The sequence below is a fragment of the Protopterus annectens genome, chromosome 10.part0 (genome assembly GCF_019279795.1).
Source record: "Protopterus annectens isolate FY-2018-M chromosome 10.part0, PAN1.0, whole genome shotgun sequence".
Classification (NCBI taxonomy): Eukaryota; Metazoa; Chordata; order Ceratodontiformes; family Protopteridae; genus Protopterus; species Protopterus annectens.
The window spans coordinates 337,524,158-337,544,318 of record NC_056744.1 but is presented as its reverse complement, the minus strand read 5'-3'; the positions used below and the strand labels follow the sequence as shown (position 1 = coordinate 337,544,318).

Sequence of the window (20,161 nt, the reverse complement as noted above, 5' to 3'; positions counted from 1 at the left end):
TGCAGCTTCCTGTTCCTTAAAATTGTTATCATGGAAAACTCTTTTTCTGGTAGCTATTACATCAGCTAGAAGAGTTTCACAGCTTCAAGCACTCAGTTGTCGTCCTCCTTATCTTTTGTTTCATAAGGACAGAGTATCCTTACGAACTAACCCGTCCTTTTTGCCTAAGGTGGTCTCGACATCAAATCTAAACCAAAGCATTGACCTTCCTGTCTTTTTTCCAGAGTATTCCAATAGGTCTGAACAAAAATTACACTGCCTGGATGTTCATCGTCAATTGAGGTACTACTTGGATAGAACAAAACAATTCAGAAAATCTGATCAGCTGTTTGTCTCCTATGCGGAGAGCAGAAAGGGACGTTCAGTTTCAAAGGTATCATTATCCAGATGGCTAACATCTTTGATTTCCCTGGTATATGAAATTAGACAACAAAAATTGCCTAATAAACCTAAAGCCCATTCCACCAGAGCTTTGGCTACTTCTTTAGCCTTCCAAGACAGACTGCCTATTGACACCATTTGTGCAGCGGCTACTTGGGCTACTCCTCACACTTTTATTTCTCATTATAAGTTGGATTTAGCTTCTAGGCATAGAGCTAATTTTGGTTCCACTGTTCTCAGGAGTCTGTTCCGTTAGGCCACCCGGGACAAGGTGCTAGGGACGCGGTCCCATCCAGCAAGAATGAAGGCGAGATAGACAACTTAACATATAGAAGTTATGTTCTTACCATAACGTTCCATGTTAGTTGTCTTCTTCTCGCCTTCTTCTTCCCCACCCTCCTTCCCCCTGGCCTGGACAGACCTAGAGGAGTTGTGATCGTGACCTCTCTTTCTACCACCTCTTTCTTAGGCATATGCTATTCTGCATATTTCCTGGATCAGGATGTAGGTCACCCTTCTTTCTTCCTGTTGTTAGAGGTGGACTCTGTTTAGAGTTATTCTGTTACTATTATAAGCTGGGGTTAGCTTACAAACGAGATCTGAGGTAACTCTCGCCTAGCATTGTGGGATATAAGGGGAGCCTCGAGCCGGTGGAACCAACTCTCGAGCTTTTAGAGTGGCCGAGTCGGAGCCGAGGTCGGCTCCGAACCCATCCAGCAAGAAGGCGAGAAGAAGACAACTAACATGGAACGTTATGGTAAGAACATAACTTCTATTTATGGCACACATAGTGGGGATTCCCAAAGTGCACAAGTCTGTGGAGAGACCCCCAATTAGACCCATCATTTCCGGTTCCAGATCAAAAACATTCAACATAGGTAAGACAATAGATAGATGGACAAAGCATATATATGGAAATATCCCTTTTATTATAAAGGATTCTTGGGATTTTCTGAGGCGATTAACACCAGATCTATGGTCGGACCATTTAACATTAGTTACTATTGACGTATGTGACCTCTTTTCAAGTATACCAAAGGTGGAAGGAATTGAAAGGTTTGGCAACAGTTTAAGGAAATACTCTCATCTTAGTTGGGACAAAATTAATTTAATAATGGACATGATGGGGTTAGTTTTAGATAACAATTTTTTAACTTTTGAAGGTGAATATTTTAGGCAATGTAAGGGGGTAGCCATGGGCGCATCTTGCGCACCCATTTTTGCAAACCTGGTCATGTCGGACTGGAAAGATGAATTTATGATCAAAAGTGAATACTACCCCCACATAAAATTTTACGTTAGGTTTCTGGATGATATTTTTATTTTGTGGAATGGGCATGAAGAAAATGTCAAGGATTTCATAGATTATTTAAACAAAACCACAAATTATCTTACATTTACTTATGAAACCAGCAATCAAGGTATTGCTTATTTGGATACTTATATTGGTTTAACAAATGAAGGGTTTACATCCAGGGTATTTCGAAAAAATACTTTTTCAAATGATTATTTGTTTTACAGTAGTGAACATCCGCCTCACATATTTAAAAACATTGTCAAAGGACAGTGTATTCGGGGGGCTAGAATGTCATCCAGTAAAGAAATTATGGATAAGGAAATGGAATTTATTAGTGATCTATTTGCAAAAAGAGGTTATCCCATCAAAATGATAAAGGAAACGATAAAATATGTAAGTAACAAATGGGAAAGTATGTATCAGTCTTTATTGGGCAAAGCGTCAGAAGTTAATGGTACTATTAATACTACCCAGGATAACATCGGTAGAGTATGTGTTATTACCTATACCCCCTACAGTAATGTAATCAAGGAAATTATTAGTAAATATTGGGACATTATTACAGTAGTGGACACACACAAAGAAGTTTTGGGGAGCACACCCAGAATAGTGTATAAAACAGGTCCCAACATTAAAAGGTTGTTAGAAGGATTGAAAAATAAGAAGACAGGAAAACAACAGGAGAAGATGGCAACAAAGAAATGTGGAAGATGCAACCAGTGCAAATATATTTACACAGGTACGCATACTCGATTGGGGGATGTGAATAGGACAATCATCAGGAGTATAGGAGGACATTGTACCAGTAAACAAATAGTGTATTTAGCTTCTTGTCAGATATGCTCAGCCTATTATATAGGCAAAACAGAAAGACAATTAAAAAAACGGATTTATGAACATTATTACAGAATAAAGAAGAAAGATTGTAAAAATGCATTATACCGACACATTAAGGAAAATGGGGACAATCACATCTTTTTATTCTATATTATAGATCAGGAACAAGGAAATATGTATGGAGGTGACTGGAAAACAAGATTAGCCTGTAAGGAAAGTAAATGGCAGATGCTTACTGATTCAACCAGGAGTCCAGGCATAAATGAATATATTAGCATTAAACCTTTTTTGGTATTGGATTCATAATCAATTCCAAGTAAAAATAATAACTTATTTTTATCAATTTCAAACAAGCAATCTATTTTTAATAATTTTTAATAATGTTTATAGTAATCAATTTTAATCAATTTATGATACATTAATACTAGTTCATATATTTATATATTTATATATTTACATATTTACATATTTATACTATTTATATTTATAATATGAATTTTACTATTTACTATTTATATTATTGCTTATATCAGTATTTATATGTATCATAATTTATATATTTTATGCACTTATGATATTTTTCATTAAGTGAAAAAAAAAAAAAAAAAAAGTATATTACATGTAGATGTGGAATTGTATGGTATTTTATTCTTATGACATTTTATTCCATGACATTGTGTATTACTCAGGATATTTTTGTTTCTTCTTGACATTTTACTATTATTATTTCTTTATGTCATCCTATGTATTAATATCAAGTAATGCAAGAAATCAATAAGGTTAAAGAAAAGTTACGTACATACTGTTGCCGTAATAGGAAACAATCAATTGCATATGTTCAGTAAATTGTGTATTGCTTTAAGATAACTACAGAAATGGCGCCAAAAAAGTTTTATAAATGTGGGTAATTGTTTTATTCACTAGTTCTGAAGAAGTCTCTTGGCAGATGAAAGCTAAACTAGTGAATTTGCTTTCAGTCATTTGTGTATTTTAGTTTTCAAGTTGTCATAATAAAGAAGATTTTGGTATATTGGCATCTCTAGTGGATTTACGGACTGGAGTGAACATTATCGTTTGTGAGGATTATTGTGTTCGCTACTGTTTTTCAGTTACGTGACCCAATCTGGCATATTTCCGGGTTTGAAAGACATTGTGTTTTTTTCTGTTTGCTATCGCTGTTCAAGTTACGTGACCCACTACCTGTGTTCAACCTTAACCGGAGGAGGAAATTCCATTTGCTGGCAAAAAGTTTCTCTCCAGAACCAAAAACTTAACAACCAGAATCTCCCAGAGCTCTATCATTGCAGAAAGTTCATATGTATGTTTAACGCTTGTCCCTTTTTCTTCCCCCTTGACATTAATATATCTGACCAGTGAGTCATACATAAGGACATCAATGCCTTGGTTTATCGGAACTGCCAAGGGCACAAGGTTTGATTTCTTTCACCTTTTGCATACTGTGTGACTCTAAGAAATTCACTTAACCAGATAGTTTTCCCAAGTTGTTTCTGAAAAAGAGTATATCCAGTGGGCTTACCTGGTTAACAAATGTACAAGTTAAAATAAATAAGTTAAATAAATAACAAGATGTCAAGTGGAAGTAAAAACAAATCTGACAGTAGATAACTGCAGGGCCAGCAGTCAGATAACTTTAACAGCTTGCTAAAGTAGGAGGCTGACATCCTGTGCAATTTACGTACTGTGAGCTTGGTGGAAGAGTGAAGCAGTTGAGCAAGGCCTGTGAGGATAGAAAACGGAGAAAAAGTGTGTGAAAATATAATTTTGTTTGTGTACCTCTTATTTTTTATTGGCCATCTTGCAGCTCCTGTCTGACTTGTTTGGGGAAGTGATGCTGTGGTTGTTGCTTATGTTTCAATAAAGTTTTCTTCCTCGGTAAGGTGCATCTACTTTCCTCCAGTTTTCATATCTGACTCCATAAAATAAATTAACTTCTGGTTTGTGGATGTTGCATTTCATAAGGTAGACTGTAAAATAAAATATCTGTCTTATTCTGGCAGCATCTGGATTTTCTTATTTTATTTTTTCCCTTCCTGCGCCATAGCCACTGTTTTTGTCGCAATGTTTTCTAAGTTGTCTAGAAATAACAATGAGTAAACTGCAGTCATTTAGACTTTATTTTCATTTGTGTTATCATTTGTGTGCCTATGCATTATTTCTGTTATTTGTACTGTTATGTATGGCTCGAGTCACACATGACATCAGGGCAGTAGTCCTTGATTTGTGTGCCTGCCTAGTTAAAATATGGATGTGTCTATAAATGAGCAAAATAGATGAGAGAGCTGTGATGTACAGTTAACATGTTTCTAGGAAAGTCTGCATGTGGGCATGTCGGCTTAGTATTTACCACAGATGGAACAAATGGTCTGCAGTCAAAACTGCCTTCATTTCTTTGTGACTTGATTTAGATTGGTAAGATTGTATTGTTATGTTATGTCTGTATCTGGAGCTTTTCCTGAAAACGGGTGCTGTTGACCCAGTCGGACTATCAACAAACGTCAAATAAACAAAATACGTTTTCCATGTCTGATTTTGGATCTTTTTGTTAGTGTTTTTTTAATGCTATATTTATTGTTGATCACCTTGTAACTAGAATCTGTGTAGTTTTTTTTATCATATTATCCTTGTAGTGAAATGTATCAGATTTTTCAGTTCATAGTCATATTGCTTCGCTTTGTACTGTAACTCTCTTTAGAAAGTCCTAGTGAAGTTCAATAACTGAATTACTCCTTTCTATTACAGGGTGCTAAAGAGTTTGTAGTCCCTTCGAGGGAGCCAGGGAAATTTTATTCTCTTCCTCAGAGCCCACAGCAATTCAAGCAATTGCTGATGATTGGAGGTATAGACAGGTAGGTGTTTTTTCAACTGTTTTTTTAATTGGAAGTGTAGACAAATAGAAATTTTTCCATTTACTGATGATTGGAAGTATAGACAGACAGGTGTTTTTTTTAATTCCTGATGATTGGAAGACAGGTAGGTGCTTTTTTCCGCAGAAGGAACCTGGAGACTGTAATTCATCTCCACAAAATCTATTAGTTTCCCCATCTTTGCCTGAGAACATCATTGCATCGCCCTCTCCCAAGCCATTTACTTCCTTAAATAATGCCCAGTTACTGTACTTCTGCACACTAGCATGCTGACTCTCACTTCGACTAATGTCTTACCTTTGCGAACATCTGTTCCTTCAGTTCTTTTGGTCCGTCTAATGTTCCCAGTCCCTACACTTTCCTTTCCCTCAGACTATCTGTTGCTGCACAGGCATCATATTACAGAGTATGTGTGCACTTCGAGCATTCCCTCAGACTATCTGTTGCTGCACAGGCATCATATTACAGAGTATGTGTGCACTTCGAGCTGTTTTAGCCTTTTCCTCTATAAAGACTTGCTTTTTAACAAATCTGTATGCAGTTGTTTTGATCCACCTGATTTAAGCTCAGTGTTACTGTTCTGTGAGTAATGATTTATTTTACTGATTATTATTACATAATCTCTCTCTCATTCTGTATTTTTTTTATTTGGAGTTTATTGACTAGAATCTATTCCATTTCCACCGGAGGTCCATGGAGCAAATCTCCACTTTAATGCCAATATCAGAAGCATGTTAGTAGTGGCATATTTACTGACTATTATCCTGATGCAAGAATTTTGCAGTAATGTGATTTACAAAGCTGAAAACCTAACTGCAGTTTGGCGTGGTTAGTAGTTACTGCAAGCAATGCAGATAGTAAAAGTAATTTTGGCAGATTTTTACCTCCACTGCTTACAGACAGGCACTCTATTAATTAACCTATTTGTTCCCTCACTGAGAATGAATTGATTGAGAGGGTTCGTCATTTAGGCACCAGTCAATGGTGGTCCACAATTTTTTTCTCTATTTTTCTCTTTGGTCTTACACTGTGTGCACAAGGTGCCAATGAGGAGGACAATGCAGTGAGCTTTCCATGGAAGACATTTGTCACTGTTACAAGGGGGCTGTTGCCTCCAGGCAGACCTTACCTTCCACTTATAATATATGTGATGGCCTCTCTTGTTGCAGGGAAATTGCACCACTCTGTGTGATCCTAGTGCACACTTATCCCACCCTCCCCATAGGAGATGAAAGGAGGCCACTCCTCCTCCTCTTTACCTGCATTTTGCAGTACTGGGGCCCCACCCTCCCCATGGGAGATGAAAGGAGGCCACTCCCCTTCACTCCTCCTCCTCTTTACCTGCTTTTTGTAGTACTGGGGTTGATAATCGAGTCTCAGTTCCCATGATCATAGTCATGGCGCCATTCCTCTTAGTCATGGAACTAGGCTGCAAATACTGACGGTGTTTGCATCTGCACAGATTGAGAAAAACTGGAGCAGATGCCACTGTTAGTATAATAATTTTCTTATTAGTAGCTGCTTCACATAAAAGACATGAAGTATAAACTACTTTCAGTTTAATCATGATGTACAGTTTGAGGAAAGGAAAAAAAAACAGAGTAATTAACACTAATGGCAGACTGTGCAATAAAGTGAGACTTGTTTAAATATACTGAGAGCAGACACTGATTCTTGCATTCACGAGTAGTGTTTCTGTTGGGTGGATTGTTTAAGGCGATGGTGAAAAATGGAGCAGGATTAGAGACTGTACTGGTATGTAGAGCAGTCTTAAAGTAGTGCACTTTGGTTGTGTATTAGAATATGCAGACTGCCAAGGATCGTGGGACTGGGAAGGTAGTAGTAACAGTTAAGATGATGTTGCTGAAGGAGAAGGAGCAGTAAATGGTTGTTAAGCAGACAAACAGAAGCAGAGGCGCAGTGGTGTAGTGGTCAGTGTTATTGCCTCACAGCAAGAGGTTCTCTGGTTCGATTCTCTGCTGGGGTTCCTTTTGTGTGGAGTCTGCATGTCCTCACTGTGTCTGCGTGGGTTTCCTCAGGGTACTCCGGTTTCCTCCCACATTTCAAAGAGGTACATCTGGAGCATTTCTTCCCAGGCCTCTGCTGAAAATAGGCTACATCCTAGTCAGACTTTCCCGGTCAAGAAATATTAAATAAATAATAAAAAGATGAGAATATAGCATAGTAGCAGTTTGTTTTTTAAACATTCACATCATCACCATCAACTCCCTTTTTCTCATTTTCTTCAGGGGATCAGGGTGTTGCCATCTCTGTCGATTCCGTGCCACTCTCCTACCTACTTTGACAGTCACTGCTGACTGAGACTGGTCTTCTCTCACACAATCCATCGATCTTTTTGCTGGATGTTCTCATTTCCTCTTGCTTTCTCCCTGTCTGTACCAAATCTTCTTCACCAGATTGTCTTCTGCTTTCTTGTACAAGTGCCAGAACAACTGTAATCTGTTCATTTTGACTTTCTCTGCAGTTGGAGTTATTTGGCCTTCTCCTCTAATGTCCTCACCTCATCATCTGTCCAACAGTGTGCATCCTACCAGCTGTCTCAGGCACTTCATCTCCATCACTTCTAGCTTCCTCATCTAATCTCCCTTCACTGCCCACGTTTCTGTATCATACAGTAATACTGGTTGCACCACTGTTTTGTACACATTAACTATCAGCTTCTTTGGTATTCTTCTGTCACAAACTAGCCCCTCAGACTCGGTGCCATTTGACTGTAGCTCCTCTGATTCTGGCTTTGGACTCCTCATTCAGGCTTCCTTTCTCAAGCACTCCTCCTAGACACATGAAGTTATTAACCTGTTCCGCTATTTTCTCTTGTATCTCAAGTCTCAGTTCTTCTGATTTTTGTCATGTGTTGTCATTACAGCTATTATCTGTACTCATTTTCATTCTGTGTGTGCTCAGTTTTTCATTCCATTCCCCTATCATTTGCTGAAATTCTTCTTCAGAGTCTGCCTGTAATGTCACATTGTCTGTATTAACAAATTATTTTTAACATCTTTATTGAATTAGCACTTAAAACATAGGCAAATATACATTACTGCAAAAGAAAACAAACCACCTTAACATGTCTTCTGTTACATTTATCATACATCACATGTTCTTTTCTATAACTCAGTCAAATATTAGATAAATTGTTCAATTGCTTCCTTCCCTTAAATCTCAGTTCTCCTCCAGAACATTATTCTGCATGTATTGTTCTCACAAATTCCATTTTTTCTATGTAATTTGCTCCTTCCCTTTTCAAAAAATCCCACTTCCAGGTATTTTATTTCTGTTACAAATTTCAGTACTTCAAATACAGTTGTTTTAGACATTGATTTCCATTTTCTACTATTTTTTTTTTTGGGAGCCACCAGAATTAAACTTAGGGCCTTACTATGTCTTTGCAGTTCAGATCCTGTGTTCAAGTCCTTAGTTAAACCCCTTTGGTCACGCAAGTGTTTCTGAGAGAGTATTCTGGAGGGAATTGTTAGTCTGTCAACTCATACTCCCAGAACGTATATTCCTAGTTACCTCTTTCTTCTCCATCACACCTTCAACATTTGCCATCTACCGGAGGAAAAATTCTTTGAAGTCTGCTTGGGTATAAAAGTACCAATACAAACACTTCCAAGCAAAGCCATAAACCTTCCTGACTTTGGTGCATACCTGGACGCCATACATGTAGCCTCCCATTGCTTCCTTGGAAATTGCTTATCCAGTTTCTCTTCCTAGTGTTAACTATAAGAATCAGTCATAGAACTCGTGCAATATTTTATACGCCCTACTAATTATCCCTTTTTGCCTATTCTCTGTACCACTACTTGCAGTCATCCCTATTGGCAAAGTCTCCTTTCACCATTCTCGTGTTGGCTTAAATGTCCTTCCATGTCATTGTTGCAGTATTTACATATAGGAACTCTTCCCAAGGATAGCCCAACATCCGGCCAGCATAACAAAGCCTTTAGAGTTTAGAGGTGTTGTACATCACGCATATGCTCCTCATGCAAGGCATATGGCATAAAGGTGACATACGGATGCACACACCTCAAAACTTGTTTGCAGCCAGTCCGAACACCATCATTGAACATCAGTCTGAGCGCACTTCTGTGCTGGTTACTGAGCTGTTTTCAGATAGTACCCTGCTGGGTTTTTTTTTTCTTGTGTATCTTTTATGTTAGTGTTGTTGGTTTGCATGCTATCCAGAAAGGGAAAATGTCAGTGTGGGAGGCAGATTCCACATAAAAACCTTCACGAGACCTCTACTGTTTGGAATCTATTTCTCTGAAGTCCGGGGCAAAGGTAGATGGCCTGTGGCTTACCAGATTTGCACATGACTATAAATTGGGCGCAATCATAGAGTCCCCCCAACAATGTTAACATATTACAGAAAGGAACTAACAAAATATACCCAATGGATATAAGACTTGTAAAATAAACAGAACCATGACCAACCAAGTATTTCCGAAGCGTTTTTAATGATCCACACACTAAGCGCTTTCACCATCAGCACATGGCATCATCAGAGTGAATGGAATCAAGTTAAGCCAATGCTTTATACATATTGGTTAAACAATATTCCAATTAACCAAAGCCTTAATTACCTTGTTCTTAAAGAATATTACAGAAAGGGTTGACATAGGCAAATGATTGGTGCCAAACTCACGGACTTAAACTTAATGCAAAAAATTCCCCATTATTCCCTATGACAAAGAAGTAGCCCATGATAATTATCATATAGATAGCACCCCTCTAAGCTCAAACTCAGTAGTGCGAGACTTGGGAACACAGGTTAATAGCAATTTAACCATCGATCACCATGCGGTAAGAAAAACATTCTACATTGCACATATAAATTAGGGCATTGCATCCAAGACCAAGGAGGCTATAACTCCTTTGTACTCGCCCCTAACAGACCACTCTAATTGAGTACAATGCTTCCTTCTGTAAGTACCTCACTAGACGCCTGCAACAACTGGAGAGATCACAGATGTTTCTCACCAGAGAATCTAGGGCCTCCAAAACATGACATACATGGAAAGACTGAAAGCCTTGTCACTGGACTGTGTATCATACGGGCTGCTGAGAGGCGATCTGTGCCTGGCCTACAGAGCAGTCTCTGACCCTACCCTAATGGAATTGCTGCACATCCGCAAATCAAATGGGACAAGAATAACATTTGGTTCTTTTGGCTTGGTCTTCAGGCCTTGCCTGATGACATTAAGGCCAAATTATTGGATGTTCCTCTTGATAATAAAAATCTTTTTGGCTCTGCTGATTATGAACTTACAGATAAAGGCAAGGCTTTACAGGAGTTGCAACATATTTTTGTTTTTCCTGTCCCTAACTTTCAGATGCATTATCCCTTCAAATCTTTTTTTGTTTGTAGACAGTCTCGCCCTGCACCCAAAAGTAAAAGGTTTCTAGGTGTGTACTTCCAGCCAAGTCTGCCCAGACCCCTATTTCTCAGAATCCTCCTTTTCATGTCAAGTCGGGTTCCATCTGACATTTTGATTCCATTTCCCCTAGGCCAGATTCCTTTGTCCTTTCATCTTTCCCTGTCCCTCCCAAATTGGTTAAGGGTCACATAAGACTCGTGGGTTCTGCCCATCATCTACCACATTTTTTCATGGTGTGGAAATCTCTTTCACCTTTTCTTGGCATTCCACAATCTCTTCAGGAAAGCTTCCTTTCTTTCCAGAAGTGCTTCATGCTTTTTTGGCCCAGGGCAGTATTCAAGTTGTGCCCCCTGCCCAAAAAAGGAAGGGATGGGTTTTTATTCCAGAATGTTTCTGGTACCAGAAAGGAAGGCAGCTGGAGACCAATTCTGGATCTTTCTCAGCTCAACACCTTTCTAAATGTACTCCCTTTTTGCATGTTGTCCCTTCAGTCCTTGTTCCCTTTTCGTCTTCCCCAAGATTTCTGTTATCTCTGGATCTCAAGCATGTCTACCTTCACATCCCCATCAATGATTGGCTGTCTGCATTCCTTCATAGCAAAATATTGTGGCAGACTCATTGAGTATGTCCTGCATACATGCTCACAAATTAATGCTTCACAAAGATGTGTTTCTGGCCGTTGTCCATCAGTGGTGTATTCCTCGGGTAGATCTTTATTCCTTCCCTGTGAATAGACTGTTTCCTCCTGTTCTGTTTAAGAGCCCCAAGTCCTCTGGCTTGGAATGTGGACACCCTGTCTTTTCCTTGGAAGGGGATGTTTCTGTACACCTTCCCTCCCCTTCCTTTGATTCTGAGGATTCTGTACAAGATCGGGCAAGATTCTGCCAAAACTTGCTGATACCACCCTTTTGGCCCAGGCATCGTTGGTTCTCCCTTTTTTCACCTGGCCATGGGCAGTCTCTACAAGTTGTCTCACCAGGTAGACGTTCTCACACAAGACAAGGGGTCTCTTCTCCATTCTCACTTGTCTACTCTTCAGCTGATTCTGTGAATGATAGGGTTATGATCCCTTTTAGGCACCTTTTTTTCTGAAGATGTGCTTCTGATCCTGCAGGAGGCCAGGAAACACACTACTGGGAAATCATATTTGTCTGAGTGGAAGAGATTTTCTGTATAGTACCTCTCTTGTAACCAGGATCCTTTTTCAGAACAGATTCCTGTGGTTCTGTTTGTGTGATTTGCTCCATGCTGGGTTGGCATATTCTTCAATTAAAGCTCACCTGTCAGCAATTTCTGCTTGTCTACCCTTAAAGGAGAACAACCAGATATTAAAGCAGATTGCTCAACTTGCTGTCTCTTTTAGCCCCTGTTGTTTGATCCTGGTTCAAAAAAATAATCACCACAGCTGTAAAAAGTAATCCACTCTACTGTTTTACCTTGTAGGCTTCCTACCTTTCTGTACTGTTTGTTTCAGTTTGAAAACCCAGTTGAAAAACCTCTAGCTGGCTCTTAATTGCTGATGTCATGTCTGCCAGACCTCTTGCTGCAGTTACCAAGATGTTTCCTATCACAAAGTGATATAACCACTGCCTTATCTGCATGCTCTATTGAAGAGGCAGTGAATCTCCCACATAGTGATGTCAGAGCTGCTTTGCCCAGCCCACTCTATTCTAATCTAAATGACAAACTGTAATCTCAATTATCCGAACAGCCCTACTAATATGTGACAAAGTATAGTGACGAAGTACAGGCAACAGTGCAGTAACAGCTGCATGAACAAAGAGCATACATTTGCAATGCCCATGCATACACATTAATTGCATCTTTTTACATAGGAAGCAGATGTCTGTCACAATTAATAGACAACACTACATAAGTTTACATGAAGTATGTCATACCTTAATCTTAAATTACCCACTTAAAAAAACATGCGACTACTATCATGCAAGTACATGAAATATATCATGTTTATAATCTATCAGTTGTTAGCTATTTAATCAAACTGGAAGGAATGAAACTGGGAGTTTGATGGTTTGCAAATCTGTGATTTCTTCCAATGCTATGGAGCTCCAATCTAAATTTGACAGCAGGAGGAGTGCAACAAAAAAGTGCCTCACTGTAAGGAAGGAAAAGCTTTGACAAAACAGTAAATTAGTCAGGGTACCTGATGTGAGCTGTCAATCACCTGCAGGGTAGGTAGGTGTGAAGGGGGAGGGGAAGATACCTTGAAAAACTACAGTTCAGGCTTCACAAAAGAAATCAAGTTAGCATTTCTAAGAGGAAGCAGCAATAAAATGCACTTTTCAGTTCTGTTCTGTGGCATTTCCACTGTTTGTGCTTGAAGTAGTCATTGAAAAAGGAAAAAATGTTAACCAAAACTAGGTGACTGCAACACAGCAGTGAATGACTGTAAAATCAGTGCAGTGACAGGAGCTTTAGGGAAAAAGTGCAGATATGATGCAGTTATTTAGAGACAAACAGTGAATTCTGGGAGACTAAACAATCAGAATTACTTTGATGCCAGACCCCATGTGGTCAGACTCAGAAATTATGTATAAAAATATCTAAAAACCTGTAAATAGTTCCAGAGTGGTGTTAAAATGTTGGCAACACCAAACCATGATAAAATAAACATGTTTTTTTGAGTCTGTGAGCGTGGTTCTCCTTTAACTGCTCCTCTGTCCTCCAGGTTTGAGGTCAAACAATTTTCTAAATGTATCCTTCATATCAGGCCTCCCTGATAGCCTATTCTATCTTCATGTGACCTCAGTTTTCTTTTTGAAAATGTAACTTAACCTCCATTTGAGCCTATGCTTCAGCTTCCTTGCAACATTGTATTTGGAAGAAAGTTCTTCTTTTGGCCCTTATTTCAGCTAAGAGGGTGTGTGAGTCTCAGGCTGTTATGGCTGTTTCCCTCTTTTTAGTTTTTCACAGGGACAGGGTGTCTTTGTACTAATCCTTCTTTTATGCCCAAGGTGGTCAGTGAGTTGGTACTCCTGGGAAGGCTTTTTTGCCGAGGTGTTAGAGAGATAATAAATTCTTTCTTTCAGGGGCGGCTCATCCTATCAGACTGCAGCCCTCCCACCTAGAAAATAACAAAAAAAAAATCTGTAAAACATAAAAACAGACTGCCTTTACCAGCAGTCCTGATATGGACACAGAGGGAACAAAGGTACCCAGCAATCATTGCTGTGAGATACCAGGAATCTGTGCGGAGACCGTACAGAACAGAGGAGCTCTGGACTGCTTCAGCCACAGTCAGGACCAATGAGGAGGACTGAGCTGCTCTTGCGGGATGTTTTCAGTGAGCGGGCTTCGGGTAGGTGTTTGGATTGTCTGCGGGACGTTTTCAGTGCGCGGGCTTCGGGTAGGTGTTTGGATTGTGCCAATGAGGAGGACTGAGCTGCTCTCATGGGACATTTTCAGTGCACGGGCAGTTGTTTGGATTCTGGGCTTGCTTGCTGTTCAGTCGCTCGATCAAAGGCTAAATGGATCAGTCTTTTTTTCGGTCGCTTGGATCAGTCTGTGACTTGCTTGCTGTTTGGGTGGCCGCTGGGCTTACTTGGCTCAGTCAGTCTGTGGCTTGCTGTTCGGTCAGGTAGGTGAAGGGCTGTGTGTGTTTGTGTGTCTGTGTGTGTGTGTGTGTGTGTGTGTGTGTGTGTGTGTGTGTGTGTGTGTGTTTGTGTGTCTGTGTGTGTGACATGCCCCAGTTACTATATACTGGTGGCTAGAGAGAGAAAATGGTGGTGGGTAGAGATACTCAGGCTTGAACCCCCCCCTGTACCTTGTATGCAGGTGTTAAGGACCTGAATTCCCTACTCACCACCATTTGTAAAAAAAATGCAGATTTTTGCCTCATATGTGATCTTATCTGTTCCTCATAATATCTGTGGTTTCTAAATACTGCAATGCTTGATATTTGATGGTGCAGTGGTAGCATTGTTGCCTCATAGCTGCAGGTTCTCAGGTTTGATTCTTGGCTGGGGTGCCTTCTGTGTGGGGTCTGCGTCTTCTCCCTGTGTTTGTGTGGGTTTGCTTTTGTGTCCTCCCATGTTACAAAGACATGTCTGCATTATTTCTTCCTGGGCCTCTGCTGAAAATTGTTTTTTTGTTCCAAGTCCGATTGTCCTGATTAACAAATGTTAAATAAAATTGACAGGCATCTGAATTTCAGACTTCAGGTTTCTGAATGTTTAATTCTTTGCATATTTGATGGTGCAGTGGTAGCATTGTTGCCTCGAAGCTATAGGTTTTCTGGTTTGATTCTTGGCTGGGGTTCCTTCTGTGTGGAGTCTGCATCTCATCCCTGTGTTTGTGTGGATTTGCTCTGGTGTCCTGCCATTTTACAAAGACGTGTCTGCAGTATTTCTCCCTGCGCCTCTGCTGAAAATTGTTTTTGTTCCGTCAGAAGTAAAATTGACATTGAATTTCAGACTTCATATTCTTCAGAAAATGCATAGTAACACAACTTTTTACACAACCTTTTATTTTAGCAATTTTCTGAGATGAATATTTGAAATGTGTCCTTATTTTTGGGACTGTATTACCCCATTATTGGCTTTGTCCAATTTTTTTGTGCTAAGGGTGACAGCTATGGCAAGAACTGAATTCACTGAATATGTTTGAGGGCTGTTTTCCCTCATTACTGGGTTTGTCCAGGTGTTTTGTGCTAAGAGGTTGACTGCTATGATGAGAACTGAATTCATTAAATGATAGCCATTTAAGTTTCAGTCTTCCTCTCTTTCACAAAGCAGCCGATTTGGCATAGTAGTATGTTGCTCTGACTGTTTTGCACAAGGACCTTGGCAGTAAAATGTTTGGTGGTAACGCAGCATTTTTCTTTCACAAAGCAGGTGATTTGGCATAGTGGTATGTTGCTCTGACTGTTTTGCACAGGGACATTGGTAGTAAAATGTATGGTGGTAACACAGCATTTTATTCTAGCAACTTTCCAAGATTATACAAACAATGTTTAATGTGTCCCTGGTTTTTGGCCTTTTGACCCCCCCCCCCCCAATAAATGTGGCTTTTTCCAGATTTCTTGTGCTGCGAAGTTGAGATGAAGTTGAGTATTGAGTAGATTTTACAAGGAGCTGAGAGCTACAGGAGAAGAGAAGTCTAGTGCTGCTTATACTAAGTCAGCTTGCATTGTTAATAGCACAACAGGTTGTGTACTTGCTTTTGATGCAGAAGGTTGTTGGTTCTACTCCGAAGGGGTGAATTCTGCCGTACTGAAAAAGTTAAGATACTAACTATGAGCTTGTTATCAGTTTGCCATCCATTTCCTATTGCAATATTACTAGCTTATCATTTTTAATGTAATATAGGCAATTTATTCCTCAGGGGCATCAGACGCTTTATTTTTCAGTGAAACCATGAAATATAAAGGTGTTTGCTAGCAGCATCCTCTTCATTAGTTACAGATTTATTTAATGTGGAATTATTTAGATGACTTTCAGAGATTGTGCATATTTACTGATAATGGTGGACTGTCGAATTGTACATATTTACTGATAATGGTGGACTGTAGAATTGTGCATATTTACTGATAATGGTGGACTGTAGAAGTTTGAGTAGACTTATGATGGAAATGTTCTGAACTGGGCAGTTTTGTCATTATTGGTGCATGCATTTTGTTTCATTGTTTACTGGAAAAATGTTCAAAACAATAGGAAGGTGTATCAAAGAGCATATGCATGTTTCATATGCAAGGGGCCTATGATTTGAAAACAGCTCAGAATTAATCTTTATCTGCCACTGATAAAATGTATTTTCTTTGAATGTGGGTTTCAATGTTGTTTCAATGAATGTGATTTTCAAGGGCAGAGAAGTTTTAATGCTAAGTTTGTTTAGCAGGTGTCTTAGTGTTTGTGCTGTAAAATGCAAAATAAAACTTTCAAATGAAGTCCAAATCATCATAGAAGTAAATAAGTAAGCACATTAGTGTTCATGGTAAATGGAGTGAAATAGCCAAGTAATGGATCATTGGAATGGCTGCAGGGGGAGCTCCATGATTTTGTGAGGGAGAAGGGCAGCAAACTTAAAGACAGCCCCAGCTAAACTGTACCTCCCAACTGTCCAGATTTTCAAAGAATGAATAGATTTTTGCTTATTTTTGGTTTGTTCCTCATAAAATTTGTGGTTTTCTGGCAAAATCATTTAGGAATTAAGTCACTAAATAATGACGCACTGAGTTTCAGACTTCATAACCTTCAGAAAAATGCATGCTAAAGTAAGACCTGTTGTTCTATCAACAGTCTCAGTTTATACAAGAGCAATTCTTAGTACTGTTTATATGTTCCCCCGATATATTTGGCCTTGTCCAGATTTATTGCATTGACAGGTTGAGAGGTACATGCAAATAAATTGCTTTATAGAATTAGGCATAGCCAAACCTCTCAACTGTCCCTGATTTTGGCTCAAAATGTTGCTCTTCCCCTAATAATCCCTCCGCAAAATAGCAGTTTTGGAGGAAAACATGGAGGGTTTACAATTAAGAAATAACTATAATAATCAGAGTTATAGATTACTTTTATTTCAGAAATGCATGTAGATTCTTTTATTTTTGTCAGCTACTCAAGTTAACAGTACTAATGTCCCTTCTTTGACAGGTTCCCAGCTGTGTGGTTATTTTATATTTTTACATCACATTTTTGGTTCATTTTTCATAAAATTGTGGGGTTTTTTTGGCAAATTAGTGACAAATCATTAAAGACTGAAGTTAGAAAATAATGACAGACACTTGAGTTTCAGATTTCATACCATTCAGAAAATTCATACTAATGCAAGACCTATTCTATTATCTTTCTAAGTTTATAAGAGCAATATTTTTTAAAAAAATTGTCCTTATGTTTGGGCCTTTGTCTCACTTCTTTGTATGGCTTTGTCCAGATTTCTTGCTCTGAGGTTAAGAGTTATGACAAATGTGTCGGGGCCATCACAGTCAGCCAGAGACATTTCAAATTGTGACGTACTTGTTGCACCCCACTCCCTCATGTAGTGACTCTGGATGTGTTGAAGCAAGGCAAGGAGTAGTTATGCAGTGTAAATGTGCAGAGTATCCCCCCATCCAAGGTAGACACAAGTACTAGAGTGACTTTTCACCTGTCCTTGATTTTTGCAGAGAGGTCTGGTTTCTGTCATATTTTTTGTACTGTTAGTTTATGCTTATTACTTAAAGTGCCTGTTGCTCTGTGTTTAAGTGGCAATACTTTAATGACCATAATCAGGTAAGCTTGGCTGAGATCGTAAAATGCAAGTAAGCTTTAATAAGCATACTGTTAAAGAATTGCAACATTGAAAACCTTTCTGTTGTTGCCATGTAGGGAACATTTAACTAGATAATGTATAGGCCTCGGGTATTGAAATGCATATGATAGTATTTGTAATAAAGGACAGGATTACATTATTTTAAGAAGCTCATTACACTTCAAGACTTCCAGTCATCTCTGCAGGCTTTACCCGTAAACTAAACAGAATGCCAATCGTGTGGTCCATAACCTGTACAGTAATCCTTTTAAGCAATGTATCTTGAGCTTATTTCTTGTTTGCTTTTCATTTTTTACTTTGATCATGTTTTCCCCATGAAACAAGTAGATAGTTGTCAGGCAGCAGGTCATTTTTTGGGTAAGAAACACCTTTACAAGTGGGGGCATCAGAGATTTCTACTTTCAGCATGTTACTTGGTACTTTAATAAAGCTGAATATAAATTATAATTAGAACTGCAGTGCAAGAAGTGGTTTGAGTTGAGTGCTGCTTGTTTTTCTTATACTTGATTTTGACTGGCATTCCATTAATGTATTTAAAAAGTAATTTATTTTTTCATGCCTCACAACCTTTTTATTTCCATCTAGATATTAAGTAAGCTGTCATGCAGCCAATGCATTGAAATATTTTTATTCTTCTGCACTTCATTTTGTCTTGATTGGACTCTCATAATGACGGTTTGGCACCCAGGACAGTGTATTTAGTTAGTTTTTGTGGTTTTGAGCATAGCTCTTCCCCTTTCTAGTTGGCCACACCCCTTCCCATTGACCCCACCCATTCAGCTGTCTCCTGCAGCCCCACTTTGATTTGAAGTCACCAGCCGCCACTGCTTTCTTTGATTCTGTAGCTGTGGTTTCTTGGTCGTGAGTTGTTTCATAATTGGTGTATTAATTTGCCTTCCTTTTTTCCTTCTCTACAGTCTGCCAATAAGAAGGTTTTTCATACCTTGGATTTGCATAGACAGCTCTGATATTATTTGGATAACACTAAGGCTGTTCACAAATCTGAGCAACTTTTTGTTTTCTTTCATCTGCGGGTCTTTGGGTTTGGCAGCTTCTAATCAAATGCCCTCTTCCTGGATTTCTAAGGCCTTTTCTGTGTTTTATTCTTTTCATGGTAAATGTCTTTCCTCTTCTGCAAAGGCTCATTCTACCAGAGCTGTTGCGTCTTCTGGTCCTTTTTCAAAGAACTGAATATCAATTCTATCCATGAGGATGCTACCTGGACTTCTGTCCAAGACGTCTTTGCCAGGGCTATCCTGCATGGGTTTATAGAGTGCTCTTGAGTGCCTTCCTCCGCCCAGAATTCCTCTTGAGATTTTTTACTCTTCCTTGCATAAGGAGTAATGCAACAGTGGTATAGAAGGACATAGTGCATTTCTGTAAAATCATACCATAGCACTAGATGTCCTTCTCTTCACTTTTGCAGTATTTGCTTCCTCCCTCCTACCCCCTCTGCTCTGCCCTATTCTTCTTAATTTCTTGGCCAGGGATTCTTTGCTTTTTCCTCCTTTTGGATGTACATGTTCCTCCTAGTCCCTAGGAACTTTTCTGTTCATCTTGGAGTGTTTGTTTTGAGGTGTGTATGTCAGTATGTCGCCTTTATGCCCTATGCCTTGCACGGGGAAGATACATGTGACGTACAATGCCTGTATACTCTAAAGCCTTTGTTATACTGGGCAGACATTGATCTATCCTTGGCAGGAGATCCCTTACATAAGGAATACTGCAACAGTGAGGAGAAGGACATTTACTGTTATGGTAAGATTTTCTACAGCTGTACTTTCTTAGAATACTTTCTGCTACTTTGTGAATACAATGTTTTGTATGGCTGCTGCTGAATGCCCTACAGATCTGCTTCCAAAACCCAACTCTCTCTCTCTGGAATTTTCCCCTTGCTTCATTATTATCAGTTTCCATTTTGAATTGTAACTTTTTGCTTGTGTAATGTATGTAAGTCTAAATCATCATTGTTCTATTAATGTTGTCAAATGTTTGCCTCCCCTCCACAAAACCACATTGATCTATGTCTGTTAACTTTGGCAACACCTTTGCCATTCTTTTAGCTAGTATAGATGTCAACACATTGTAAT

The 20,161-nt window shown here is 39.1% G+C and overlaps 1 protein-coding gene across 2 annotated transcripts in view; it reads left to right on the top strand.

Moving 5' to 3' along the window:
* DARS2 (aspartyl-tRNA synthetase 2, mitochondrial) overlaps positions 1-20,161 on the top strand; it is a 1,354,455-nt gene that overhangs the window by 196,307 nt on the left and 1,137,987 nt on the right. For both annotated transcript variants that reach the window (XM_044085228.1, XM_044085227.1), the window contains one exon: positions 5,276-5,382. In XM_044085228.1, coding sequence (XP_043941163.1) covers positions 5,276-5,382 — 107 coding nt within the window. The remainder of the gene's footprint in view (positions 1-5,275; positions 5,383-20,161) is intronic.